Genomic DNA, 24,993 nt, shown 5'->3' with positions numbered 1-24,993 from the left:
TATACAGGCATTGCTGTATTCTGGGCTGTGGTGTAGTTCCTGTGTTGTCCATTACCTTACTTGGATAAAAGGAAGTTTCTTTGCTCACCAGTGGGAGTGGGGAGCCTTGAGCAGCCTACCTATCCTTGGGGGAAGTGACCTCAGCACAAGAAGCTGTTAGTAATTGGTTGTTTGGGACCATTCCTAGCTAATTTTGTAGTTCACTGCTTAAAATCCGCATTTGCACGGCTTTGCGCGGTCGTGCGGTTAAACAAGGTTAAACTTTTTCTGGCTCCGCCAAGTCTGCTCTTCAATTTTTCCCTTAGAACTGTTCTACTTGCAATCTAAACAGCCTATACTCTATCTGAAAAGCTCAGCACTTGCTCCTAAAGCATTTTGTAAACAGGTAAAGCACTCTTAAACAAACAAAAAGTACTTAATTCACCTAAATTCTGTTGAGTACCCATTTCCCTATAGGTCCTTTCTGACTCAGTTACACAGCAATCTTTTTCACTATTTCTAGCATGTCGAAGGGTCGGTTGCTGGCGTCCTCTTCTGTTCAGCTGGTGAATCTGGGAATCTTGAGGCAATGTTACAATTGCCTCATGTACACAGACAACACTCTCCTCCTCCCAACAAATACAAATATATGCGAGAGAAGCAACTATATAGCCAAACTGGAGGCTGAGCTCTCTCAATTCAGTACTGGCAAGACCAGTCAGGAGGAGAAGGTAACCACACACACCACAAACCCAGTCTCACATAGAACTATCACAACTGCAAACCAAACACATAAACACACAAAAACATACTCGGAGGCGCTGATTAAAAATCTACCAAAACAACAGAGGCCTCCAAAGCAGACACTCAAGCAACCACCACCTCAAGACATAACACATGCAACACATAATTCACAAAGTCAGTGTGCTAAACAGTCGCAGCCCTTAAGGCCAAACAACATGCCAGACACACTTGTAATAGGTGACTCCATAGTCAGGCACACTGACGTCCCACTCACCAGACTGAACAAGGAGAGGGTCACAGTAAGCTGCCTGTCGGGAGCTAGAATCCGCCACATAACACAAGCACTCAGGTCACTCCACAGCAAGTACAAATATGACTCAGTCATTGTACATGCCAGTGTGAACAACCTGAGACGTACCTCCCTGGACTACATGAAAAGAGACATAGAGGAGCTCTCTGATTATGTAGCCCAGGCCGGTATGACCCTGACCCTGAGCAGCATCTTACCCTCACCAAGAATGATGCCACAGTACAAAGACAAAATGATCAGTTTTACCAATTGGCTTAATTACTGGTGTCATTCTAAGGGGATCCAGTGTCTGTCTGCTTGGGATGACATGCTTGACAAGCCACGCTGCTTCGCAAGGGATGGTTTGCACCTGTCACCCCTGGGCTTCCGGATATTGGCCAAGGCTCTTGCCACCCCCATAGTGCCTTTTTTAGGCAAGGTTCAAATGACAAAACTACCTCCCTAGAAAACACAAGTGGAAAAAAACTAAGGGTAATGCTGCTCAATGCCAGAAGTCTAAACCTCAAGATGCACGCCCTCGAAGCCCTCCTCAGTATGGAGAACATCGATGTCTGTGCAGTGACTGAAACCTGGTTCAAGGCTCCTGAGAGCACCCCAGCACTATCAGGTTTTACCTCATATCATGCTTTCCGGCCTCCAAACTTGGACCGAACCACAAAAGGAGGGGGAGTATCCATTTTCATCAAAGATACCCACACCTCCAGGTTAGTGGCAACGCACGAAGCATTGGAGACTATCCAGGTGCAACTAACCATAGGCAAAACTGCCTTACAGTTTGTAGCATGCTACAGACCACCCTCTCAAACTCAGGAACCCCACACAGCCTTCCTGAAGACACTGGAGAGTATGAATGTCTCTCCAAATACCATCATTTTGGGAGACTTCAACTACCCAAACATAGACTGGGAACATTACTCAAGCCCCAACACCCTAGCCCAAAGGTTCCTAGAATTCATAAACTCAAATGCAATGGAACAACTAGTTACCATTCCCACAAGAGGAGACAATATACTAGACCTGATCATCACAAACATGGGGACAAAATGCTCCACACCGGAAGTACATCCCTCTTTGGTAAGATCAGACCATAAATTAATTTCACTGGAAATCCACATCCGCCCCACCCCTGCACAAAAGACCACAGTGAAGAATTTCTCGAAAGCAACCTTCACACTTCTTAAGACTGAAGTGGTATCATTCAAGGCCCCTGGGCCAGTGGAAACCACAATCCACACTGCTGAATCCTTTGCAAATGCCTTCTATGGGCACCTTCAAGAATACATGGATCATGCAATCCCAAATAAAACCAAGACCCATTCCCCAAAGGCAGGCCGGTCTGGTGGACCCCAGCCATAAACAAACTTTACAACAGGAGGAGGAAGCTACTACATGACAGAGCAAAATCCCTAAAGGGAAGGCATCTCTGATCAGTACTAGCAAAAACTACGATCACTCATAAAATCATCCAAGGCCAACTTTGAGAGAAAAATGCAAAAGACACAAAAGACAATCACAAGGCCTTCTTTAGCTATGTTAGAAACCTGGGTGGAAACTCTCAGATATGCTCAGAGTTAGTCCAAAATGACACAAAAGACACTGAACCCACTGACATCGCCAACATTCTGGCAGACAGGTTCAGTGCAAATTTCTCCTCCCCTCCACAAGAGGAGAACTAACTATGCCAGCAGAGTGTAGCCGCCCTCACATCTCAGATGCCCAGGTGAGAGCCCTCTCTAAAGCTAAAAACACAGCATCAATGGGACGGATGGTGTCCCGGGCTGTGTGCTACATGAACTCCAAGAGGAACTAAACCCACACATAAGGCTGCTGTTTAATCTTAGCCTTACCACAGGATCGTACCCAAAGAGTGGCGTCGGCAACAGTGGTCCCACTTCACAAAGGCGGTGCTTCTACGGACCCTGGAAATTACCGCCCATAAGCTTGACGAGCCTGGTCTGCAAAGCTATGGAGAGGATCATTATGGAACTCATAAACAAAGACATTGGGGACCTACAGACATTGGATTCTACCCAATTTGGCTTTGTCAAGGGCAGATCCTGCCTTTTGAACTTGGTCGACTTTTGAAACAGTCACTAAGGCCATTGATGAGGGTAAGGCAGTTCACACAGCCTACCTTGACCTTGCAAAAGCCTTTGACACAATACCCCACTCGGGCATCATAGACAAACTCACCAGCTTAAATGTAAACCCATATGTCACAAGATGGGTTGCAAACTGGCTCAAGGACAGAACCCACAAGGTCAGAGTTGCTGGAGCTATGTCAGACTCTAAGCCAGTCTGGCGGTGTCCCACAGGGCTCAGTCCTGGGACCCCTCCAGTTCGGCATTTATTTTTCCGAGGTACAGGCAAACATAGGAGGATTGTGGCTGACAAAGTTTGCAGATGACTGCAAACTGGGCGCCATAATTGATACTCCAGCAGACACAAACATCCTTCAGAGAGGCCTCATAGAAACGGATAATTGGTGCCAGAGCCATGGCCTTAAGCTGAACGCCAAAAAATGTATAGTCATACCCTTTGGGAAAAACAAGGTACCGACAAATGACCACATAGGAGGTAATCCATTAAGTACGGAAGAGGTAATCAGGGACCTAGGGACCCAGGTTGACATAAACCTCTCATTTGACACTCACATTGCCAAAGTGGTTAGGAAGACCTTCTATATTGCCCACCTTATCATGAAGGGTTTCGCATCTAGATCAAGAGAGGTCATTGTGCCCCTGTACTCTTCTCTTATCAGGCCAATGATTGAGTACAATGCCCCATTTGGGATGTATCTCACCCGACATCTGCAGCAGTTGGAAAGACCCCAAAAGTTCCTCACCAAGAGGATAAAGGGTCTTAAACATATGCCATATGCTGCCCACTGAAAAAACTCCAGCTCTATTCAGTCGCATACCGACTACTCAGAGGTGATCTGTGCCTGACGTACAAGGCCATGTCCGATCCTGAGTTAATGGACATGCTCCACCTTAGAAAATCCAAATCCATCAGAGCCACGAGAACAAGTGACTTAAACCTCAACACAGAAATAAATAGAACGTGCTGGAGGGACAGATTCATAACCCAGAGGCTCCCTACACTCTGGAACAGAATCCCAGTCCATGTTAGGCAGAGCCCCTCACTGACTCTATTCAAGAGAAATCTCGACGAGTGGATGGGAGATCGTAGGTTTACCCCGGGGGTCATCTCTGTGTCACTACTAGACAGAGGCATAGTAAACTAAACCCTAAAAGGGTGTAGTATTCTCATCCTAAGGGGTGGTGTAAGCCACATACACTCTGGCTAGGCTTATAAATGCCCTAGGGCAGATAGCCTAGTACGAACCTATGAACCTATATGGACAGACTCAAAAAACTCCCAACTATTCTTTGTATCATGTCGCCTACTTACAGGCAATCTCTGCTTGACTTACAAAGCCATGTCTGACCCAGCTCTGTTAAAAATGCTATATCTAAAGAAATCCCAATCCCTCCGCATCACGAGCTCCAGAGACCTCAACCTCATTACCACAATTAACAGAACATGTTGGAGGGACAGGTTCATAAACCAGAGACTGCCCATGCTATGGAACAGACTTCCCATACATGTCAAGCAGAGCACCTCGCTGACCCTCTTCAAGAGAAATCTTGAGTGGATGGGAAAAAGAAAATTCACCCCGGGATAACTCCACTGGCTCTACTCAACAGAGGCACTGGGAACTAAAGTCTAGTGGCACTATGCCAGGGTAATCCTATGGCTAGGCTTGTAAAAGCCCTAGGGCCATTAGCCTAGTACACACCTGTGAACCTGTGATAAAGAAATTTGAAGTAGAACAAGTAATAATCACAGTTCATGCTGTGTTGGTGGTGATATACCCAGGGTACCAGAAAGCCCTAGAGAAACACTGGAGAATACTGAATTACTTGATATAAAAGAAAAAGAAAGGGTATGTTTTATCCAGGGAATGGAAAAGGTAATAGGAACAAGGGAAGAGGACACAGTCAGACATGGGAGAGAAGAAGAAAAATATGTCAGAAGAGATACAAGAGGCATTAAAGGAAATATTAAAGATTGCAAGAAGGAATACAAGAGCAATTTTGCAGGAACTTAAACATAAAAGATGAAAAATGTAAGGAGTCTAGTCGTAGGAGGAAGAGAAATGGAGAAGAAAATACTTCTGGGATGGGAGGACAAAAAATATGGGATAAACAAGTGGCAGTGGAAACTTCATAGCAGTAAAAGCACTCTCAGTACAATTAAAGCTGCAAGAAGAGGGGCATTTACAGGTTATGAGAGTTGGAGGTCTTTAGATGGAATACTGCAAGGCATTAGTAGCTACCATCAACAGCTATGTACCAAAGTAAAAGGAGGGGAAGAAGGGGAGGAAAAAAAATAGGAAATATCACAAACCAATAAGCTCGATGCAGAAGATGGGGTGAAATTGATCTGGCTGACCAACTGGGGAGAGGAAATACAGAAAATATGGGACAAAATGGCGAAAGGTAAATCCCCAGGGAGCGACTTATTCTTGATTGAATTTTGGATACTAAAAAAAAATAGAGCTATAAATAGTTGAGTGCAGTTGTTTAACAAAATATTGAATGGGGAAGACCTCTTACCCTCATGTGAAGAAGGGGTCTACTTTAGGACCTCGAAAGCTTAATAGCTCGAATGCATATGGATTGAACCATATGCATCGAACTATTAAACAATCGACATCCTAAAAAAAACATTTACACAAAACAAAAGAATTTAAACTAGTGTAGGCAGGGTGGCAAGCCCCCCTGCACCCCCCACACCCCCGCTACTTAAATATACCAACTCCGAGATCGCACTACATTGAAGTAAATGGAAATCTCCACCTACGGAGATTTCCGTTTACAGTTTCGATGTTTTGCGCTTTCGGTGTGCTCTTGTCGAGAATATAGTATTCGATATTCTTGGACTTCAAGCACATAAAGTAGACCCGTGGAGAAGCCGTAAATGTGGTTATCCATAAAGAGGGAAAAGATCTGCTGTCCATTTCCCCTACAGACCCATCTCAATTCTGAATCGTGACTATAAATGTTTTATTCGGGTCTTAGACCCCAGGCTAAGTAAAATACCACCCAGGATAATTCATAATGACCAAATGGGATTCATGCCAGGGAGGAAGACTGCAGACAAATTAGAATACTCCTGATATTTTAGGAAGGGAAATTAAAGAAGACAGATTTTGCATTAATCTTTTTTGGACACTGACAAAACATGCAGTAGAGTAGCATTAGAATATTTGTAGAAGGTGTTTTGCACATGAGACTTTCCTGAAAGCTGGACAGAGAAGCTGCAGAAGGGTTATAGAGGGGCAACAGCAAAGGTCAAAGTAAGAGCCAGACTGCCAAGGGTAATAAAGATAGGAGGAGGAACAAGACAGAGTTGCCTTCACTTTTTCTACCCCCCCCCCCCAATTATTGTTCACAATATACTTAGATTTCCAAGCACAAACAATTAGAGACTTTAAAATAAAAGATTATAAATGGGGAGGTGAGCAAAAGAAGATATCTCTATGTACAGGTGACATATTATTAGGACTGACCCACCTGAGATAATAGTTAGAAAAAGTACGGGAATTAAGAGAATTTGGAGCAAAACTGGGATACAAGGTGAATAAGGATAAAACACAGGCCTTAGCAATAAGAGCCCCAAGAAAGGAGGAATGACACTTAGATGGCACAGTGTGGAGGAGTGAAGTAAGATAACTGGAGATTTGGCTCAGAAAGTCAGTTGATGTTACTAAGGAAGAAACCTATAAAAAAAGTGTATGAAAAAGATGACACAACTACAAAGGTGGGGGGAGATAAAATTTGACATTGATCAGATGGTCGAAATAATACATATGTGTTTAATGCCACAGTCCCTATATCCAGGATTAGCCGTAGGGGGTATCCCATCCACAACCTTTCTTTAAAAAAAATAAATAAATAACTAGGACAGTACTTAAAGGAAACCAACCAAGAGTGTCATGGGAAGTTGTGGTGAAACCAAGGATAGGGAGAGTATTGGGGGTTTTAGATATCAAGCAAATACTACGGGCGTTTGTGCTAGCAAATATAAAATTGGTAGACAGCCATTTATAGTGTAGACAGCAACTCACTCCAGACTGATCCTCAGAGATTGACGCATTCATTGACTGCTCCCTGTCTTTTGACCACTACATAGCAACTAGTCAGAAAGTCTTTCTGTCTAACCAGGTTAATGACCAAAGGTATCTTATCCAAATCAGAAGAAGTTCGTATTCCTTTATACTTTGCTCTGATCTTTCCAAACACAAAATTCAGCTAGAAAGACCACAGAGGTTCCTAATTAAAAGAGCACTCTACTGAAAACCCTAGACATCAAGGCAGGTATGAAGCTCTCTCCCTGTACTCTGTTTCTTAAAAACTTTGATTTATATGCAGCATTCTGTGCTGTTAAGGACCCACACCATTTTGATTTCCTACACCACCTCAAAACAAATGTCTGCACAAACACTCAGACTAAAGACTTGAATCTCCATCTGCAAATAAGACATGCTAAAAAGATTTGAGCATTTCTCCCACCTCTAGAATAATCTTCAGTTGCATATAAAATAGGGTGATGACCTCACTTCCTTTAAAGCAAACCTTTGTAATTGTATAGGCTCCCCTAAGTTCATCCCCTGACTAATTTGTTTTGCCCTCATAGAGGCAGGAAATATCCTAAGAGGGGGCGAGTATTGCCAGGATAATTAAAGGCTACATGAAAAGATCATGCCTACGAACCTGTGAATATATGTGGTGATCATCAACTTGAATATACGAATTTGTTACTGGCAAAGTATCTAGTTAACCTACCTCAGAACAGTTTGCTAAGGTAAAGCTTTGTGAATTAAAAGCAGGACACAACATCTCAAAAATATACGACTACCATATGAAATTATACGTGTAACACATGGGCATTTACACTCACAGCATCATACCTCTCAACCTCTTAGCTCAAGAATCAAGGAGAAAGATAACATGGCACCTTTCCTAACTTCAGATGTCTTTCTATTCCACTGTTGCAGTATTCTACTAGTGGGTTTACCCTTCTTCCGATCAGGTTGTTCAGCAAGGTTTCCAAAGATTTTCAGTCCCTCTTGATGCGTCAGATGTCTGACATGGAGGCAGGAATGTGGGCCATAAAGGTGACGTCTGCACGCACCAGCCCTCAGAACTTTTCAGCTGCCAGCCGTATGCCAGGTGTTCCTACTACTCAAGGACGTTGGATCTGAATCATATCAAAGCTAAGTACCCCAATGGGGATTCTTTCAGTCCTTTTTGTATAGCTTATAGTCTGTTCATGTCCAGTAACAGTAAATGCAACTGTGGTCACCAGATTCCCGGTAAAGACACCCACAACCAGTGTCATTTCTCTTTGGGTAGGGAACATGATTATAAGAACTGTGTCATCTGCAAATTGTTCATCCCCAAGACCCTTCATCGCCATTTACAGGCTCTTAATTTGTACCTCGAGAATCGGCGTTTAAGACAGATTGTGCTAGGTATGGAGACTGGCTCCGATGCCCCATCTGAACCACCAAGGAAGAGGGCCAAGTCCATGTGGCCTACTACTTCCACTGTGTCTCCTTCTGCCGCTCCTCAGCTTGTAGCCATCGTCAGCTTGGTTGAGGACCCAGCATCCGGCACAGCAGATACAGTGGGTACCTTACATGAGGCCACACAATCTAGAGTGGACTGCATGTCTGGGGAAGTTGTACCGGTGCCTGTTGCAGACGCTGGGGGAGGGGAAACCAGTGCCTTCAATGGGTGCTTCAGACTCTGCCATCCCACCAATTATCCGTAGGCCTACCGTTAGCCAGACGCCTGCTAGGCCTTTCAAGTAGAAGACTTAACCTTCAGTGACACTGTTAACTTGATGAGACACCACTTCAAGTGGGAATGCTCAGACATGACTGAGCAACAAGAGATTTTATGATGTCATACAGATGGATTCTCCTAACCCTTCGCCTATTCCACCTGTTCAACCTGCCTTCCTGGATGCATTTACTGCGGCATTCACTAATCCAGATTCCCAACCACGTGCTCCTCACAGGGCGGATAGATTATACAGGATTCCTGACTCAGACAAATTCTTGCTCAAGTGCCCTCCAGCAGACCCTGCCACTATCTCCATTTCCACTGATAGGGCATCCAAGCTCCTTCCTACCACCACTGTCCTCCCTGCAGATAAGGACAGCAAGGCTATGGAGAAGTGGGTTAGGAAGATTTACACCTCTGCCACCCTAGCCTTTAGGGCAACAAATTACCAGTCTCTCATGGGCTAAATACTTTCTTACTCTGTTGGACAAAGCCTCCAAGGAGTTGAATGACATCCCTGACTGTGCTCCTAAACCATCCCTGTCCTCCTTGCTAGGGCTCATCTCTTAGGTGAACAAGCACTCCCTTAGGTGTGGATACAATGCAGCTGAAACCTCAGCTAGGTCAGCTGCATCAGCTTCCTTGGTAAGGAGATACTCCTGGCTGCTCTTGCATCCCTTCCCTGATGACTTCAGAGCCAAGCTCCTGGAAGATCTCTTGGGTGAACAAGCACTCCTTTAGGTGTGGATACGATGCAGCTGAAACCTCAGCTAGGTCAGCTGCATCAGCTTCCGTGGTAAGGAGATACTCCTGGCTGCTCTTGCATCCCCTCCCTGATGACTTCAGAGCCAAGCTCCTAGACGACCCCCAGGACCACTCAGCCCTCTGTGGTATTAAAGTGGCTGACTTTTTTAAGTCTCCGCAACAAAAAGGGAAGGAACTACAGGACCTCAAGCATTTCCTAGTCTCTTCCATCCCTAAGTTCCAGAGGAACTGTCTGGCAAAGATTCAGTGTATAAGAAAGACCTCCAGGCCTTCAGCCCCTAAAAGAACCCCCCCCCCCCCCAGAAGACACTCCACTCAGCCTATGACACCTCAGCCCACTAGCCAGAGGCCTCCCTTTCCTGACAGGGCAGGCAGTGTCTGACTGCCTGTCACAACCCCCCCCCCTTCCTCTGTCCACCCGCCTCTCTCACTGTCTCCCTATGTAGTCCCTCATCACATCAGACAAGTGGGTTTTGTCCATCCTGTGGGAGGGTTACTTTATGACTTGGCTCTCCCCTCCCCCAAGACTGGCTATGCCACAACCACCTGCATCCCAACTGCCCCTTCTCCGTCAGGTCTTAAACAATCTGCTGCTTCAAGGCACCATAGAAACAGTACCCCCTCATTCTCAAGGGAAAGGATTCTATTCCAGAATATTTCTGGTCCCCAGGAAGGAAGGACCATGGAGACCTATCTTAGACCTCTCCTGCCTCAACCTGTTCTTAAAGGTCCCCTCCTTAAGGATGCTCACCTTACCCACACTCTTTCTTCCTCAGACCTTCATGGCAACCCTGGACATAAAGGAGGTCTACCTTCACATCCCCATAAAGCTTCATTCAGGAAATATCTCAGATTCCTAGCAGGCTGTTCTCTTTTTCAATTCTGTGCCTTGCCTTTTGAGATCTTCACTGCCCCAAGAGTGTTCACAAAATGCCTGGCTTCAATGATTGCCTACTGCAGGACCAAGGGAATATAAATATTCCCTTACCTAGATGACCTCATAGTTCAGGCAGCAGACAGAGAAACCCTCATTCGTCACATGAAAGACCTCCTGCTGCAGTCATTAGGGTTCCTGATAAATTTCCTAAAATCCCAACTCAATCTGGCACAGGACGTTTTCTTCTTGGGATACAGAATCAGGACAGACATCATGATGGCCTCCCTTCCAGGGGAAAAGGTGATATCTCTTTCCCACCATCTTCTCTTTGCCCTTCATTCATCAGAACTGTCCTCGAGACAATTCCTGAGACTACTGGGGTACATGGCAGCCACAATCCCCATGCTAACCCTAGCGAGGTTACACATGACAGAATTTCAGTGGTACCTTCACTCACTATGGACCCAGTACTCCCATACCCTCGAGTCCCACTCCTCCCCTGTCTCCATCAAGAATTGAAATGGTGGCTGGCTCAGGTCGCCCAGAATCCAGGACTACCCCTACAAATGCCTCCTTCCTCCCAGACCATGCACACGGATGCCTCAGATCTGGGTTGGGGGGCAACTGTGTGTCCAAGGATAGTGCAAAGTTTGTGGTGAGACAGGCACAAACAAGAGCACATAAATGTCAAGGAAATGAGAGCAATTCTCCTCGCCCTGCAGACCTTCCAACCCTACCTCCAGCAGGGCCTCCTAAAGATCTTCACAGACAACACCACAGTCATGTGGTACCTCGACAAGCAAGGAGGGACCAAGTCCTACCTCCTATGCAGACTAGCTGTACAGGTATGGGAGCTGGCTACCTCTCAGGGAATCGCCCTCTAGGCAGCCTACATCCCATCCCAGCACAACTCACAGGCAGATTCACTAAGCAGAACCAAATCAGACAGCCGCGAATGGATGCTGTCAAGAGATGCGTTTCTAAATCTGGTCCACAGGTGGGGTATTCCACAGATAGACCTGTTTGCCTCCTCCACAAGCAGACAACTCCAGAGCTATTGCTCCATGACACATGACCCGAAGGCATTACAAACAGACACCTTCTCAATACCATGGAAGGGGAGATTCCTGTATGCATTCCCCCCTTCCCATTAATTCAGACAGTCCTACTAAAAAGTCAGCTGGACACGCCAAAAATCTTGCTGGTGACTCCCTACTGGCCAAGGCAGCACTGCTTCCCTCTACTTCTTCATCTGTCCAAGGGCAATCACCACAAGTTACCCCCATCAGTGGGCCTACACACACAGCACAAGGGGACACAGATAACCCACAGTGACAGTCTCTGCACCTCACTCTGTGGTGGATAGGATTCTCATCCTCTTCAGACACCTGTACAATGAGGACATGCTTTCAGTCCTGCAGGAGGCCAGGAAACCCAACACAAGAAAATCCTACATCTCCAAATGGAAAAGGTTTTCTATCTGGTGTCATAAAAGAAAGATTGGGTCCGCTGGACAGCGATATTCCCCGTATTCTGTCTTAACCTGTGTGAACTCTTACATTCAGGTTTGCCCTACTCCTCTCTAAAGGCACACCTGTCTGACATCTCTGAATGCCTGCCTATGGACCCTCTGCTGGCATCCAGACTCCCAGCCAAACTTCTCTTCAAGGGTGTTCTGCACCTAAGACCATCCATGAAACTGGCTCCCCCTCCCTGAGATCTTAATTATGTGTTAGAAAACTCACTCTGGTGCCCTTCGAACCAGCTGACAAGGCCCGCATAAAGTTTTGAACATGGAAAACTGTACTGCTAGTAACTTTGACCTCGGCCAGAAGGGTCTCGGAGCTTCTAGCCCTTATGGCTACAACCCCTTTTTCTGTTTTTTCATATGGACAGGGTCACCCTTAGTACAAACCCTTCCTTCACTCCCAAGGTGGTCAGTGACCTTTCCTTGAATCAGGCTATCCACCTGACTACCTTTTTCCCTAATCCACAGGGAGATAGTGAGAGAGTCCTTCATTCCTTAGACGTGCACAGACAGCTCAGATTTTATTTGCATAAAACCAGACCTTTTCGCAAATCAGACTAGTTGTTTGTCTCCTTTCACCCCAGAGCTCTGGGGAAAGTGGTGGGCAAGCAGACAATTTCATCATGGATTTCCAGGGCTATTTCCTTTTGCTACTCACACCACAGGAAGACCTTGCTAGACAATATCAGGGCCCATTCCACAAGAGCTGTGGCCTCTTCTGGAGCCTTCTTTAAAGGCCTAGACACTAATTGCATTCTGGAGGCAGCTACCTTGTTCTCTGTACACATCTTCACCAGACACTACAAACTGGACCATATCTCCAAAGTCAGGGCAGGGTTTGCCAGGGCTGTCCTGCATGGATTCCTGGAGTCCTCTTCCAGGCCACCTCCCAGGCAACAGTGAGCTTTGGCACTCCCCCACTAGTAGAATACTGCAACACTGGAACAGAAGGACATAGGAAAGTTGTGTAAAATCTTACCATAACCAAAGGTGTCCTCTTTCATGTTGCAGTATTCCTCCCCTCCCCACCTTCCTCTTCATACTCTTGCACTTGCTCTCCTCGGCTTCTGGACAGGCTATGTCCTTCAGGACTGGCTCAGTCTAGGGCTGCTATCCATGTTCTGAAGGCTGGTGCGTGCAGGCGTCACATTTTATGGCCCACATTCCTGCCTCCACGTCAGACATCTGACACACCAAGAGGGGCCGAAAATCTTTGGAAACCTGGCCGGACAACCTGATTGGAAGAGGGGTAAACCCACTAGTAGAATACTCCCAACATGAAAGAGAAGGACATCTATGGTTATGGTAAGATTTTACACAACTTTCCTCTTTCATTTTCCACCATTGAGAACAGTCAATCCTTCAACAGCCAAGTGCTCTTGACTTTAACTATTTGTTAAACTTCAAGGTAGTTTATTCTATTACTTTTTATATTTAAAATCGTTTAGTTTTCTTCAACTATAGTTTCACTATTTCCTTTTTGACTTTGACTTCTCGCGGAACTTAAGATGGTTTTCTGGCATCATCTTTCATTTGAGTAAAAAAGAAAAAGTTAATATCTTGTGTTTCCTGTTCTTCACCACAGTAGTTATAGTAGTGTTTAGGTGCTTGCTGTGGAATTTATTTTTTTTTGTTTAAAATAGATAAGTTTAAAAAAAAATTTAAAAGTATGGCCATAAAATTCCATCCCCAAGACCATCACAAGTTATGCATGATGTGATTGGAGAAGGAACACTTGGATGCAGACTGCCAGGGTTTTGGTCCCAGATCCTTGTTAAATAGGAGGAACAAAATTATATTTAATGTCTTTTATCTCCAGACCCTCAGACTGCTCCCTCATATAAAGCTGAGAAAAGAAAGACAGAGAACCAAAGACAATGAAGACAAATGAAGCCCGTCTTCTTCAGATCTAAAGATTCCTGGGGAGAAGGTTTTGTCTCCTACAGCTTCTGCTTCCACTGTGGTGCACAGGTCTCCCTTAATCGAGCCTGTTGTGATCACAGACAAATCCCCACATAAGGCTTCTAGCAGACATTTGTCTGAACAAGAGTTATTTCATTTTCTCCTCCAGGTCTTCTTTTGCTGCTTCTGTGAAATCCTTCAGGTTTTTCCAAAGTTCTTCTGAAGCTGATGGCAAATGTATGATGAGGGCCTTCCTGAAGAGGCCAGTAAAGTTGGGCATCATCCCATCCCTCTCTGTCTCCAGAGTGGATTGGGTTGGCCCGCCTGTACTTCTTTGTTTCTTCCCCTGGTGCCTGTCTCTGCACCGGTGGTTTCAAAGTCCTCTTGCCTGTATATGCAGTGCCAACAACAACTTTGGTTCTAAGATGCATCCAACATACACAACTCTGAGACCTTTGGTGTCAAGTGGGTCTTTGGACCTGCATGGCCAGATGCTGTTTTTTTGGCGCCAACTTGTGTGGAAACCTTTCCAGTATCTGACTCCTAGACCTTTGAGCTGTCTGCACCAGTCTCCATCTCTGGGCTATTCATATCCTCAAGATTGGGATTTTGGTCATCAGCACCAATCACCTCCTCTTCAGCATGGTTTAGGTCTGTTCTGGAGTCTGATTATTCCCCTGATGTCAACAGACCCCAGATCGGACTTTGAGGTAATGGAGAGGATAGCATCTCCACCGAGGCATTTTATAGACCATCCATTGTCTTTGGCTGCATCCCGTGATACCCAGCTATCTGTTCCTCAGCTGTCTCTTTATGGTTCCCAGGGACTGAGCAGACCAGGTATACTCAAAAACCCATACAGATTCCATCATGGTCTTCTAGACTCTAAGTCCTAATTAAAAGTCCCTAGGAAGAGGATATTTAATATTAGAGATGTGGAGTCCATCACATCAGACACGGATTTGGATGATAGAAAGGGTTCCCCATAATTCCCCGAGCAAAGTACCTCATTTGGTGAAGTCTTTGAATTGTTGAAGAAGTCATTTTTGAGGCGCATCATTCTGCTCTTTCTTTCTCTTTGGTGGTCTGTCTGGCAGATTGTCTGGTAGTCCTAGTCACCCCACAAACCAGGTAAAATGTTGTCTTTTTGTAGATAGGCAGTAATGGTCAAAAGGTCCTTTGTTGTACAGTGTTGCTGCAGTCATTGAGAGAGCTTGCAGACAAGCCTTCTGCTGCCCACCCACCAAATAGAGAATCTGTGGTGATAGGTAGAATGGAGAAGTGCTCTTGCACATCTGGTACTTTCTCTATCAAAGCTCAGATGAGCCGCTTCCAGAGAGACCTAGCAGAATAAGCTATGGATACTTTATAAAAGTTGCCTCCACAGGACTCTCTAGAAAAAACAACTGAGGATGATGATAATTACCACAAACCTCTTCATGTACTTCATAACACAGCCAGTGGAGCAACACCATCACCACGTGGCATTATGGCGGTCTTCATCTTTGTGATTTTTGTGGATGCATTTAAGACTTAATTCATGAATGGTCCCCTTAGGTTCTTCCCTGTTCAGACCTACAGTGGAAAAAAAAAGCTTTCATGATGTGAAGAGGAAGACAAGATGCTGTATGACATGGGTGTCCGATTTGAGAGCCTCAACAATCATTTATTAGGAATCAGAAGGGACTCTTATTCGCTTTGGTTCAGGAAACCCCATTTTCGGTCTTTTGATTCCTCCTTGGATAGGGGCAGCTGTTGTAGTCATCTCCTTTAATCGATGCCAACCACAAGGTCCATAGGGTCTGCAGAACCATGGGTGAGAAAGGTAATATTCAGTGACTATATGTTCAGTGACTATATCATTCCCTTTTCCTGAACTGCTGTCCAGCAGCTTCAGCTGCTTCTGTATGTTCCAGCCCACCAATGCAAGGTGGCCAGAAAGGAAATATCTCTCAGCTCTTTTTTGAAGAAAATCTAGGAGATCCCACCACATCAGATAGGGTCAGTAAATTATTCCAAATTATGTTTTATTCCAAAGAAGAACAAGGACCTCATGCCAGTTCTGGATCTCAGCTGTCTAAACCTGTATGCCAGAAAGATCCCTTTCAGAATGGACAGTGCAAGTGATTTTGCCATGTCTCAAGACAAACAATTGAATGTGTTCAATAGACCTTCAGGGTGCCTGCCTACACATAAAGGTGGCAAAGGAATTCAGAAGGCTCTTGCACTTCTGGTTGACCAGTTCAAGAACTTCCCCCATTGATCTCACCACAGGCCCTGGCATGTTCACCAAGTACATGCAGTAGTAGCAGCTCATCTGTGACTTGAGGATCTGTGTCTTCCCATTCCTGGATGATTGGCTACTTGTTGCAGAAGCATAGAGTCCATACAGTCAGGCATAATTACTTTTTGCAGCTCTGCCTATCTTTAGATACATCCATCAGTCATAAAAAAATTATGTTTGTAACTTTCATATAATGGTTCAAATTTGTCAGTTGCTGTCTGGATACAAGAATCTGCTCTACAAGTCTGTCTCCAGAAAGAGATCGGAAGAATGTGCAGCTCATCCTACAATAAAACACTTCCCTCCATCCTTGGTTCTCAGAGTACTAGGACTTGTGGCAGTTTCTATTTCAGTGTTTTTTCACACTCATTTCTACATGAGAATACTGAAGTGGATACTCTCAGCATAATCGTCCTAATGTTTAGACCTCTTGATAGTGGTGATTCGCTTAACTCCAACATGCAGAGCTAACTTAATGTGGTAGCTATTTTCCCCCAGAGGTTATCCTAGGCAGATCCTTCCTAATGTCTCCCCTAGCAGTAATATTGGCCATGGACACATTTTTATCGGGGTTGGGGGTGTATTTAGAGGGGAGGATGGTCCAAGGAGTTTGGATGCAGTAAGAAGCCAACCTTCACGTCAGTATCCTGTGGAGATGAGGGTTGGCCCTAAGTGTTACAGGCGTTCCAGGATCTCCTTCCTCCAGGAGTGATTTCTGTTCAGGCTACTTGTCTGTAGTCTGGTACTTGAGCAAACTAGGAAAGAACCAAATGCTACACCCTTTACAGAGAAGCAGTAAGGGTGTGCTACTGGGCAATGGATTCACATTGCTTTCTAATTGCAGTTGGGAAAGTCATCTACCAAGTGTACAGGCTCAGTAGGTCTGTCCTGATGCCTTACGAGTGGTCCTTCAACCCTTCATTGACTCAGCAGATTTTCATTCACTAGGCCAGCTTTGCTGTAGCCTATTTGCTTTCCTTCCAACACCAAATAAAGCAGCTTATTGCCTGGTTACCTATTGAAAAGTCAGCACTCGAAATGCCGAGTGCCAAAAAGCCAAAAAAAAAAAGAATAAAAGTCACTCTTCTCCTTAAAACTTCTTTTTTGCAGGGGAAGCCCCCATACATCCCAAGTCCACCCACACCCCCAAACATATGTATACCAACTCCAAGACTGTCATACCTCAGAGAAAGGAGAATATTTTTTTGAAGTGCCATCTTGGACTTGGGGTACAGAAGTCTGTTCTTTCAACCATTCAGTCTCTGGACTCCCTGTAGCAGGTCTGACATTTCATATGGTTACCATTTTGCCCTGATAGCCCCAGAGAGACAGTCACTGTGGGATGCTCTAGTCTATCAGTGGAACCTTCCATCTTTATATACCTCCCACCTACTCCCAAATTCCTTTAAAAAGCATCTTCATTTAAGCCTACTGTAATTCTTATTGCCTCTTTATGGCCAATGAAAAATCTAGTTCCCTCGACTCGGGGCTCATTTGAAGAAGCCTCCCTGCCTTCTAGACTGAAAATAATCTATCTTGCTCATTACGTCAGCCTCACCCAGATGTGGTACACACAAGTTCAGGGTGTGGGTGGACTAATCCCCATAGTAACCAAGGGTCCTTCCTTTTCCTAAATAGTTTTTTACATTTTGTCAGCATTCCAGAAGCAATCTACTCAAAAGAGCTACAAAAGTAAATGGAAACACTTCTACATATAGGTCATCAGTCAAGACTTTATTTTTACTGCTTCTGCTGTGGATATATGTTTCCTTTTAAGCCTTCGTGAGGCCATCCAAGTCTATCCACTATGACAGCTGTTCTCCTTTCCCCAGCCAAACTGTCACCTTTCTACGAAGTTTAGCAGCAGGAACTAGATCTTTTTTTTTTTTTTTTTTTCGGATCTACTTCAAAACGTCGCATGACCAGAATGTCAAATTATATGTCATTGAGACCAGAAAATCGAAAGATCGCAACACAAACTTTACATGATTGAGTTTCATATTACCAAATCTCATAACATCAAAAGTTAAGCTGGGCGGAATTGGACATGTGCCCATTTCCTTAATGTAGTGCGATCTCTGAGTTGGTATATTTAATTTGCGGGGGTGCAGCCCCCCTGCAAAAACATAAAATAAAAAAATGTTTCAGCTAATTGTATGTCTGGCAGTTAGCACAGTGGGTTAAGGCTGTGTGATGTAGCTCCTATGGTAGAGGGTTTGATTCCTTCAGCCCTCATTTGCCTACTGTGCAACTTTGAGCAAATCAGACAATGCTTGGAAGTAACTGGGAATTTGGACTTTGCTCCTCAATTGTCCCTGGACTGCAAGACTAGTAAGTATCTATGTACATGTGTAATGCGCAAGTCAAACTCCACTCAAGTAACCCTAATGCCTGACCTCAGCCTGGTCTGTGACATCAGTAGGACTTGTTGACGGGACAGATTTGTGTCCCAGAGACTCCCCCATCTGTAGAATAGACTCCCTCTCCATGTCAAGCAGAGTACCTCATTACCCCCTTTTTAAGTGCAACCTGGATAACTGGATGGGAAACAGAAAATACATTCCTAGGATTCCACCTGTGACCCTGCTAGGCTAAACTCTTGGCTAGGCTTATAAGGGCCAGTAGCTTAGTAACTTCCTATAATTTGCCGAATCACAACGGATATTCATGTGGCCACTAGATGCATAGTTACTGTAACAGTCTTTCTGTAGTTTTACATTTCTTTCTGTGTTACAGATAAAGGTTTTGATGAAAAGCACTTACTTAGGTTTTTAGGTAACGTAGTCCCATACTAGGATACTGCAGCTCCTGGAACATTGAAGGAAGTGTGCACCATGTTTGTTACATATATTGGAAGAAGGGATAGGAGCCTGTGTAAAGAGTTAGCGTTTACTTGAACATATGCATATGACAAAGTAAAACTCATGTCATGTAAAGTTTGTGTTGTAATCTTTCGATTTTCAGATCTCTCTGATTTGCAATTCGACATTCTGGTAATGAGATGTTTTGAAGTACATCTATATATATATATATATATATATATATATATATATATATATATATATATATATATAATGTGTGTGTGAGTGTGATGTACATTTAGTTAAATGAATAGCTAGCTAGCTACATATATATATATATATATATATATATATGTGTGTGTGTGTAGCTGTAGATGTATGAATAATGTATGTATGTTCATGTAGAATAACACTTCATTGGGGCAAACTGTCTGAAGATAGAAAAGGTCGAGGGGGATTATGGGAGAAAATAAATTAAAGGAACTTGAGGCTAAGAGCAGTGGCAGTTGGCCATTTCGGATCTGACAAGTATCAACAAATCCATTAGTCATATTGGACAGACTAAAATGAAAAGGATCCAGCAATTATGATAAGAACATAAATTCTGTTTTTGTGTCTCTATCCTCTACCCCTTTAACTGTAAAGGTGGTAGCATGCTATTAGTTGTTGTGTCTTTGGGCTTTTCCCGGTTAGGGGTCGCCACAGCGGAACTCCATTCCGCTAATGATTGGCAGTAGATTTTTACGTGCCAAGTTGCCGGCCCTGATGCACAACCTTCAACGAAGGTACGCCCATTCACGCATGTTTCCACACAGAAGACGCTCTAGCTGAGAATCAAACAGGACAACGTCTTACTGTGAGGCGACAACGCTACCACAGCACCACCATGTTATTAGTTCAAAAGACAATTTTGCACATTCATTCAGTCCTCTACCACTGTGCATCCCCCTTCCCTCTTCACTTAGCACAAGGGAACATGCTGTGGACAACTCCATTGTATAAAGTGCAAACCTGAACACACAACGATTGTGTGATTTGTTGTATTATGCAGGGACAGAAGTGTGAGGGTGCATGCACTGAAATGCACGCACACACACACACACACACACACACACACACACACTGAAGTCAGGATAATGACACACCTATTCTACAAGAAATGTACACATCTGCATATGCCTACTAGTACCCCTGAAGGAAATTAATTTTTTTTTCTCAAATAATTTTTATTATTTTCCAAATATAATGATATTTAACAATACAATCATCAGTGAAAACAAGTATTATAAGACTTTATATACACTATGTACAATTGACCTGAAGAAAAAAATATAATAATCAGTAAAGTATGGAGTTGCACATTTAATTAGTTAAGAGTTCAATTTTAATGTCTCAATAAGAGCAAGATTTTTTTTCCAAGGATTGTTTATCCATGTTTTGGGAGAGTCTCAATTCTTTCACCTTGATTTCTAATGTCACTGTTTCTTCCATCAATCTCAAGAATACTTCCAAAGTAGGTTCTTGTGATGACTTCCACTTTCTAGTTATACATTTCCTTGCCTCAGCTAGTATGAACCAAAGTAGATATAGATCTTTTCTATTCATTTCAGTAGTATCATTAACATTCAAGAGAACTAAAGATTTGGTTAAAATAAAGGTGTCTGTGAATATAGCTTGGAGAAAATTAGTAATTTCTTCCCATAACTTTTTTATGTTAATACAATCAAAAAATATATGAGACCAGTCAGTTTTACAGGTTAAAGAGAAGGAAACTCATTTTGAGTGAGATTTTGTCTAAGGATAATTTGACTTCACATGTTGTTAACCAGTGGCTAGTCAGGTTTCTGGGTCTGGGGAATGCAGTGGAAGGGTAAGTAAGCCAAAAGGATGAACATTATCTGGAAATAATGAACAACCAAGGGGTGTTGTGAGGCCTGGCTGTGTATGCGGAAGTCCACCATTTTTTATTTAGTACCAACTCAGGAGAGCCTTAATACTCTTAGCGAATGGCATTTGTTTATGCTGCTACTCTGTGCATGTATCTTTTTGTTGGGCTTGATTAAAAAAAGTCAGTTTTACATTTTTGGCAATGTTTAATAAGGGTATAGCATTTGATTGTGAAGTATTTCAGGCGTTGAGAATAATGAGTCTGTATATGTTACAATAATAATTGCTTTGTTGATTTAACAAACATGTTTCTTAATTTGCTATTTTTTTTTGATTTGTTAACCAAGTTAAGCTGCTATGCACAAGTCTCTTTTAAGGGGAGACCTGTGAGCTCTGCCTTGTCAAGTGTCTTATTTAGAGTCACCCAGTAGTTAAATGAGTGAACAAAGACCCTAGACGTCAGGAAGAAGCTTTTTATGTTATACATGTTATATATAGTAGCTTGAACCTTGGCGGTAAACTGCCAGATTTATTGTTCTCTTTTTGATTGTCTGGAAACATTTTAAGTAGTTTTGGTATTATTTGCATTACGTACGTACTTTATTTATTTTTGCTGGCATATTGTTATGTTTCCTTTAATTTAAATATTAACAGCTGTACTGAACAAGTAAGTCAAAAAGACTGTTTTACTTCATTAAAAAAACTTGTGTGCTAAAAATTGCTGTGACTGAGATAAGGCCTTTATTGTGTAGCCTGGCATCATCAATGGCGTAGTGCTTTACAGACTTGTATACAATTTTCAAAGTAGAATGAGCTTAAAAATGCTCACGAGGAAACAGTTAACTTTATTCTTATTGATGAGTTTCTGTGGTAATTTTAATATGCAATTGTATTTATAATAGTGTTAGATTAGTGTGACTAACTTTTAAGTGTTATGGGATATGCTGTGTAATATATTGTCTTCTTGCCCTGTCATGCAGTGTTTAATTTCCTGTTTGTGAAGTTTATGCTTTCACATTGATCAGGTCATTTTATACCTTTTTTGATATTTTACCACTGCTTGTGAGATAATGCACTTACATTTGAGTTTTAAGTACTTGCATTGCTTTAAAATGCATTTTAATTTATCACATTGTAGATTTTTGTTTTGTTTGATTGCTTCCTTTTTAAATAAGATTTAGTAACGTGTTTGAGTTGTCGTTTTTTTGCAGTTTGCCAGTATTTTTTTGTTTGTTTTTTTTTTTTGTTTTACTACTTTTTCCATTTCTCTGTCTGATAAATTACTTTTCAAGATTGTATCCGTTTGTTCTGCTAGGGTTTTCTGTATATAGCTCACTCTTACTACAGTTAGTGTTTCTGGGGAGAATTATGTTTCTTAAAGGTCTTTATGCAGAACTAACCTGGTCAAGTGAGCTTTCTCAAGAAAACCTTGAAATGTTTTCTTCTCCCCTGAGTAGAAATACTACAGTTGTCTGGTAAATGCATGTGTGTACACACAAACATAGAGCTACTTTAGCCATGTAACATCAGTCCGTGTTACAATTTCAGGGATACTGTGTCACATGAGAGCAGCATGCCTAGTAATCCAAGCTTGTTGTGCCACTGCCGAGCAGCAGATTCCAAAAACATTGCAAGTCCTTTCAGAGCAAACATTGTTCTTTTTGCTTGTGTTGTCGTGGAAGTTCCTGATTCCTGAAGAGATGCTATAAAAGTAAACCACAAAGCAGTGTTTTATGTACTGTGCTGTGCTTTATTAATTTCTGTCACAGGAACCTGGGTTGATGTTTCGTCTTTGAAAATGTAGTCTAACCACTACTCAGCCAACCCATCAGGGCAGTTTCCTGTTTAACCCCTCTGCAAAATGACATTGTGCAGTTCTCAATATCCTTCTGTGCAGTTTTCTTGACGCAGAATATTTTTTCCCCGTAATTTTTAAGTGCCTTACCCTGTGCATCACAGGAGTATAGTTATAATCAATCTATCCAATGCTTTGCCTATCAGAAATAAAAACTATGCCAGTATTAAATTACTTCTTCCTTTTTTCATGGTGTAAGAAGATGGAGATGGCAAGTTTCAGTGATTGTTTGCTTTTATGAAATGTAAGCTAGAATGCGAGTCCACCAGTAGCCACATCATTTCAGTGTTGCATCTGTGTCTTGGTGTCTGTTTTATCTTTATATGTTGAGTGAAAACAGCATATTTCTGCTTTTTTCAAAGTTGTTACAGATTCGTTTGCATATTTATTCAGTTAGCATAATGTACTGTATTAACTTTTTTCATTTTTTTTTTTTTTCCTTTTTCTTTCACAGTTCCAGTCGCACCAGATTTTCCATGTGCTTGTTGTGGCCGCTGCCTTCATCCATTTTTATGGGGTTTCCAACCTACAGTCATTTCGTTTCCGACTAGAGGGTGGATGCACTGATGATTCTCTACTTTAAAACAAGACTTTCTCTTTTAATAAGACTGTCTACATAGTCTTTCAAAGTGCTTTCCCTTAATTCTGCTGCATTCAGAGAGTGGGAAGATGTTGGAAATTCCATTTACTGACCTTGTATAGAAAAACGTCTTACCTCATCCCATTAGTCACTTCAGGTATACGTGGTGCAGGTTTGTTGTTTTCCATTAGATGTGGGCACATCTTCAGTGAGTTGTAGTACATGAGGGAAGTTTCTCCAAAATATATGTAACTCTAACTTGGCGTTGCTTCAGTCTTTATTCTTTTTTTCAGTGTAGGATCCCTGAATTCTTCCTGAGGGGGAAAATGGGTTGCTATCTATCTTTTTAGAGCACTGGATTTGTATAACAGTTCTTTTCAGCGTAACATGTACTCTGATGTGGAAGATGAATATAGTCATTAGGATGAATTTTAAAAAGCTTGCGCCATCAGTATGGTAATCTTTGTTCATTTTAAAGGACTGTACAAGTAGGGTAGAAAATATCATGTAGTTATTGAAACAATGTACCAGTTTTTTTATTGCAACCCTGATTACTTGGTTGTTTTACAGAGCTGCTGATGTTTTTATGCCAGTAGCTAAAATACTTTGTCACTTTACATAAGCTGTTAAAAACAAAACTGTGGCAGTAGCTGCAGTGCTAATGGGAATTGACTGCTTTGCAGACTGCCAGGAAGCAAAGGCCTTTTCAGTATTTGTCAAGAGACAGAGGTCAAAGTATAGAGCTATTGTGGACCCATTTTGTTTATTTAAAATGTTTATCAAGAAAAGGAGCACATTGTGAACGTCTGTTAAGTCTGTTAAATTCATTGTCTTTTGTCCTAAGAACAAGTATATTTATTTTAAATTGCTGACCTAACACTGTCTGTATGCTGGTAATTCATTTTAGTGATGAGCAGAAGCTGAAATGAAAGTATTAGTTCAGAATATTTGTACATCAAGATTTATGGGTATGGGAACTCTCGTCCATGTGAGGAACTTATTTGTACAATAGAGAATAAGAGATGTGCTGTCTTATAAAAAAAATAAAATAAAAATTTTGCAAGCAGGGGCAATTATGTATGTGTATTCTTGTGAGTTTTTTCTCTTTTTTTGAAATTTCCATAAGTCCAGGTTTTACATTAATGTGATTTAATGTGGACTAAGTCAAACCATATAATGGTCATTTTAGAAAAAGAAGTACAAAAGAAAAGAAAAAAAAAATCTTAAATTAAAACCTTTTATTTTGGAACCAATTAAAAGTCACTGGCACAGTTTGAAAATGGACTGCTCCTTCTTGAAGCTTGTGTAGTAGAGAGTCATCCAAGTCTGTGAGCTAATGGGCTCAGCATGTCACATTGTGTGCATACAAGCTCTGTGTAAATCCCACTCCCTACATAATATACAATTCTGAAAATTGTATTGGTCTCTAAGAATTTGGAAAATGAAAGCTTCTTCCTGACTGCTAAATAGTGAGTCTGTTCTTCCACCAGCTCTCATGGTGTTAATCATATTGATCACTGTGTCAGTAGCCTTAGCTATATGGGTTATATCCTGCCAAGAATATAACAGCTGGACAGTTTCCAAAGCTTCAGGGCACCTTCCATGCACCCAGTTAGGCAGCT

The 24,993-nt window shown here is 42.6% G+C and overlaps 1 protein-coding gene across 3 annotated transcripts in view; it reads left to right on the top strand.

Moving 5' to 3' along the window:
• The window catches only part of ADIPOR1 (adiponectin receptor 1), a 726,925-nt gene extending 702,478 nt beyond the window's left edge, over positions 1–24,447 (top strand). For all 3 annotated transcript variants that reach the window (XM_044076682.1, XM_044076684.1, XM_044076683.1), the window contains exon 8: positions 23,246–24,447. In XM_044076682.1, coding sequence (XP_043932617.1) covers positions 23,246–23,374 — 129 coding nt within the window. In that variant the 3' untranslated portion in view covers positions 23,375–24,447. The remainder of the gene's footprint in view (positions 1–23,245) is intronic.
• The last annotated feature ends 546 nt before the right edge of the window (positions 24,448–24,993 follow it).

The sequence above is a fragment of the Protopterus annectens genome, chromosome 7.part0, assembly GCF_019279795.1.
Source record: "Protopterus annectens isolate FY-2018-M chromosome 7.part0, PAN1.0, whole genome shotgun sequence".
In the NCBI taxonomy this organism is placed as follows: Eukaryota; Metazoa; Chordata; order Ceratodontiformes; family Protopteridae; genus Protopterus; species Protopterus annectens.
This window is presented reverse-complemented; position numbering and strand designations above follow the sequence as displayed.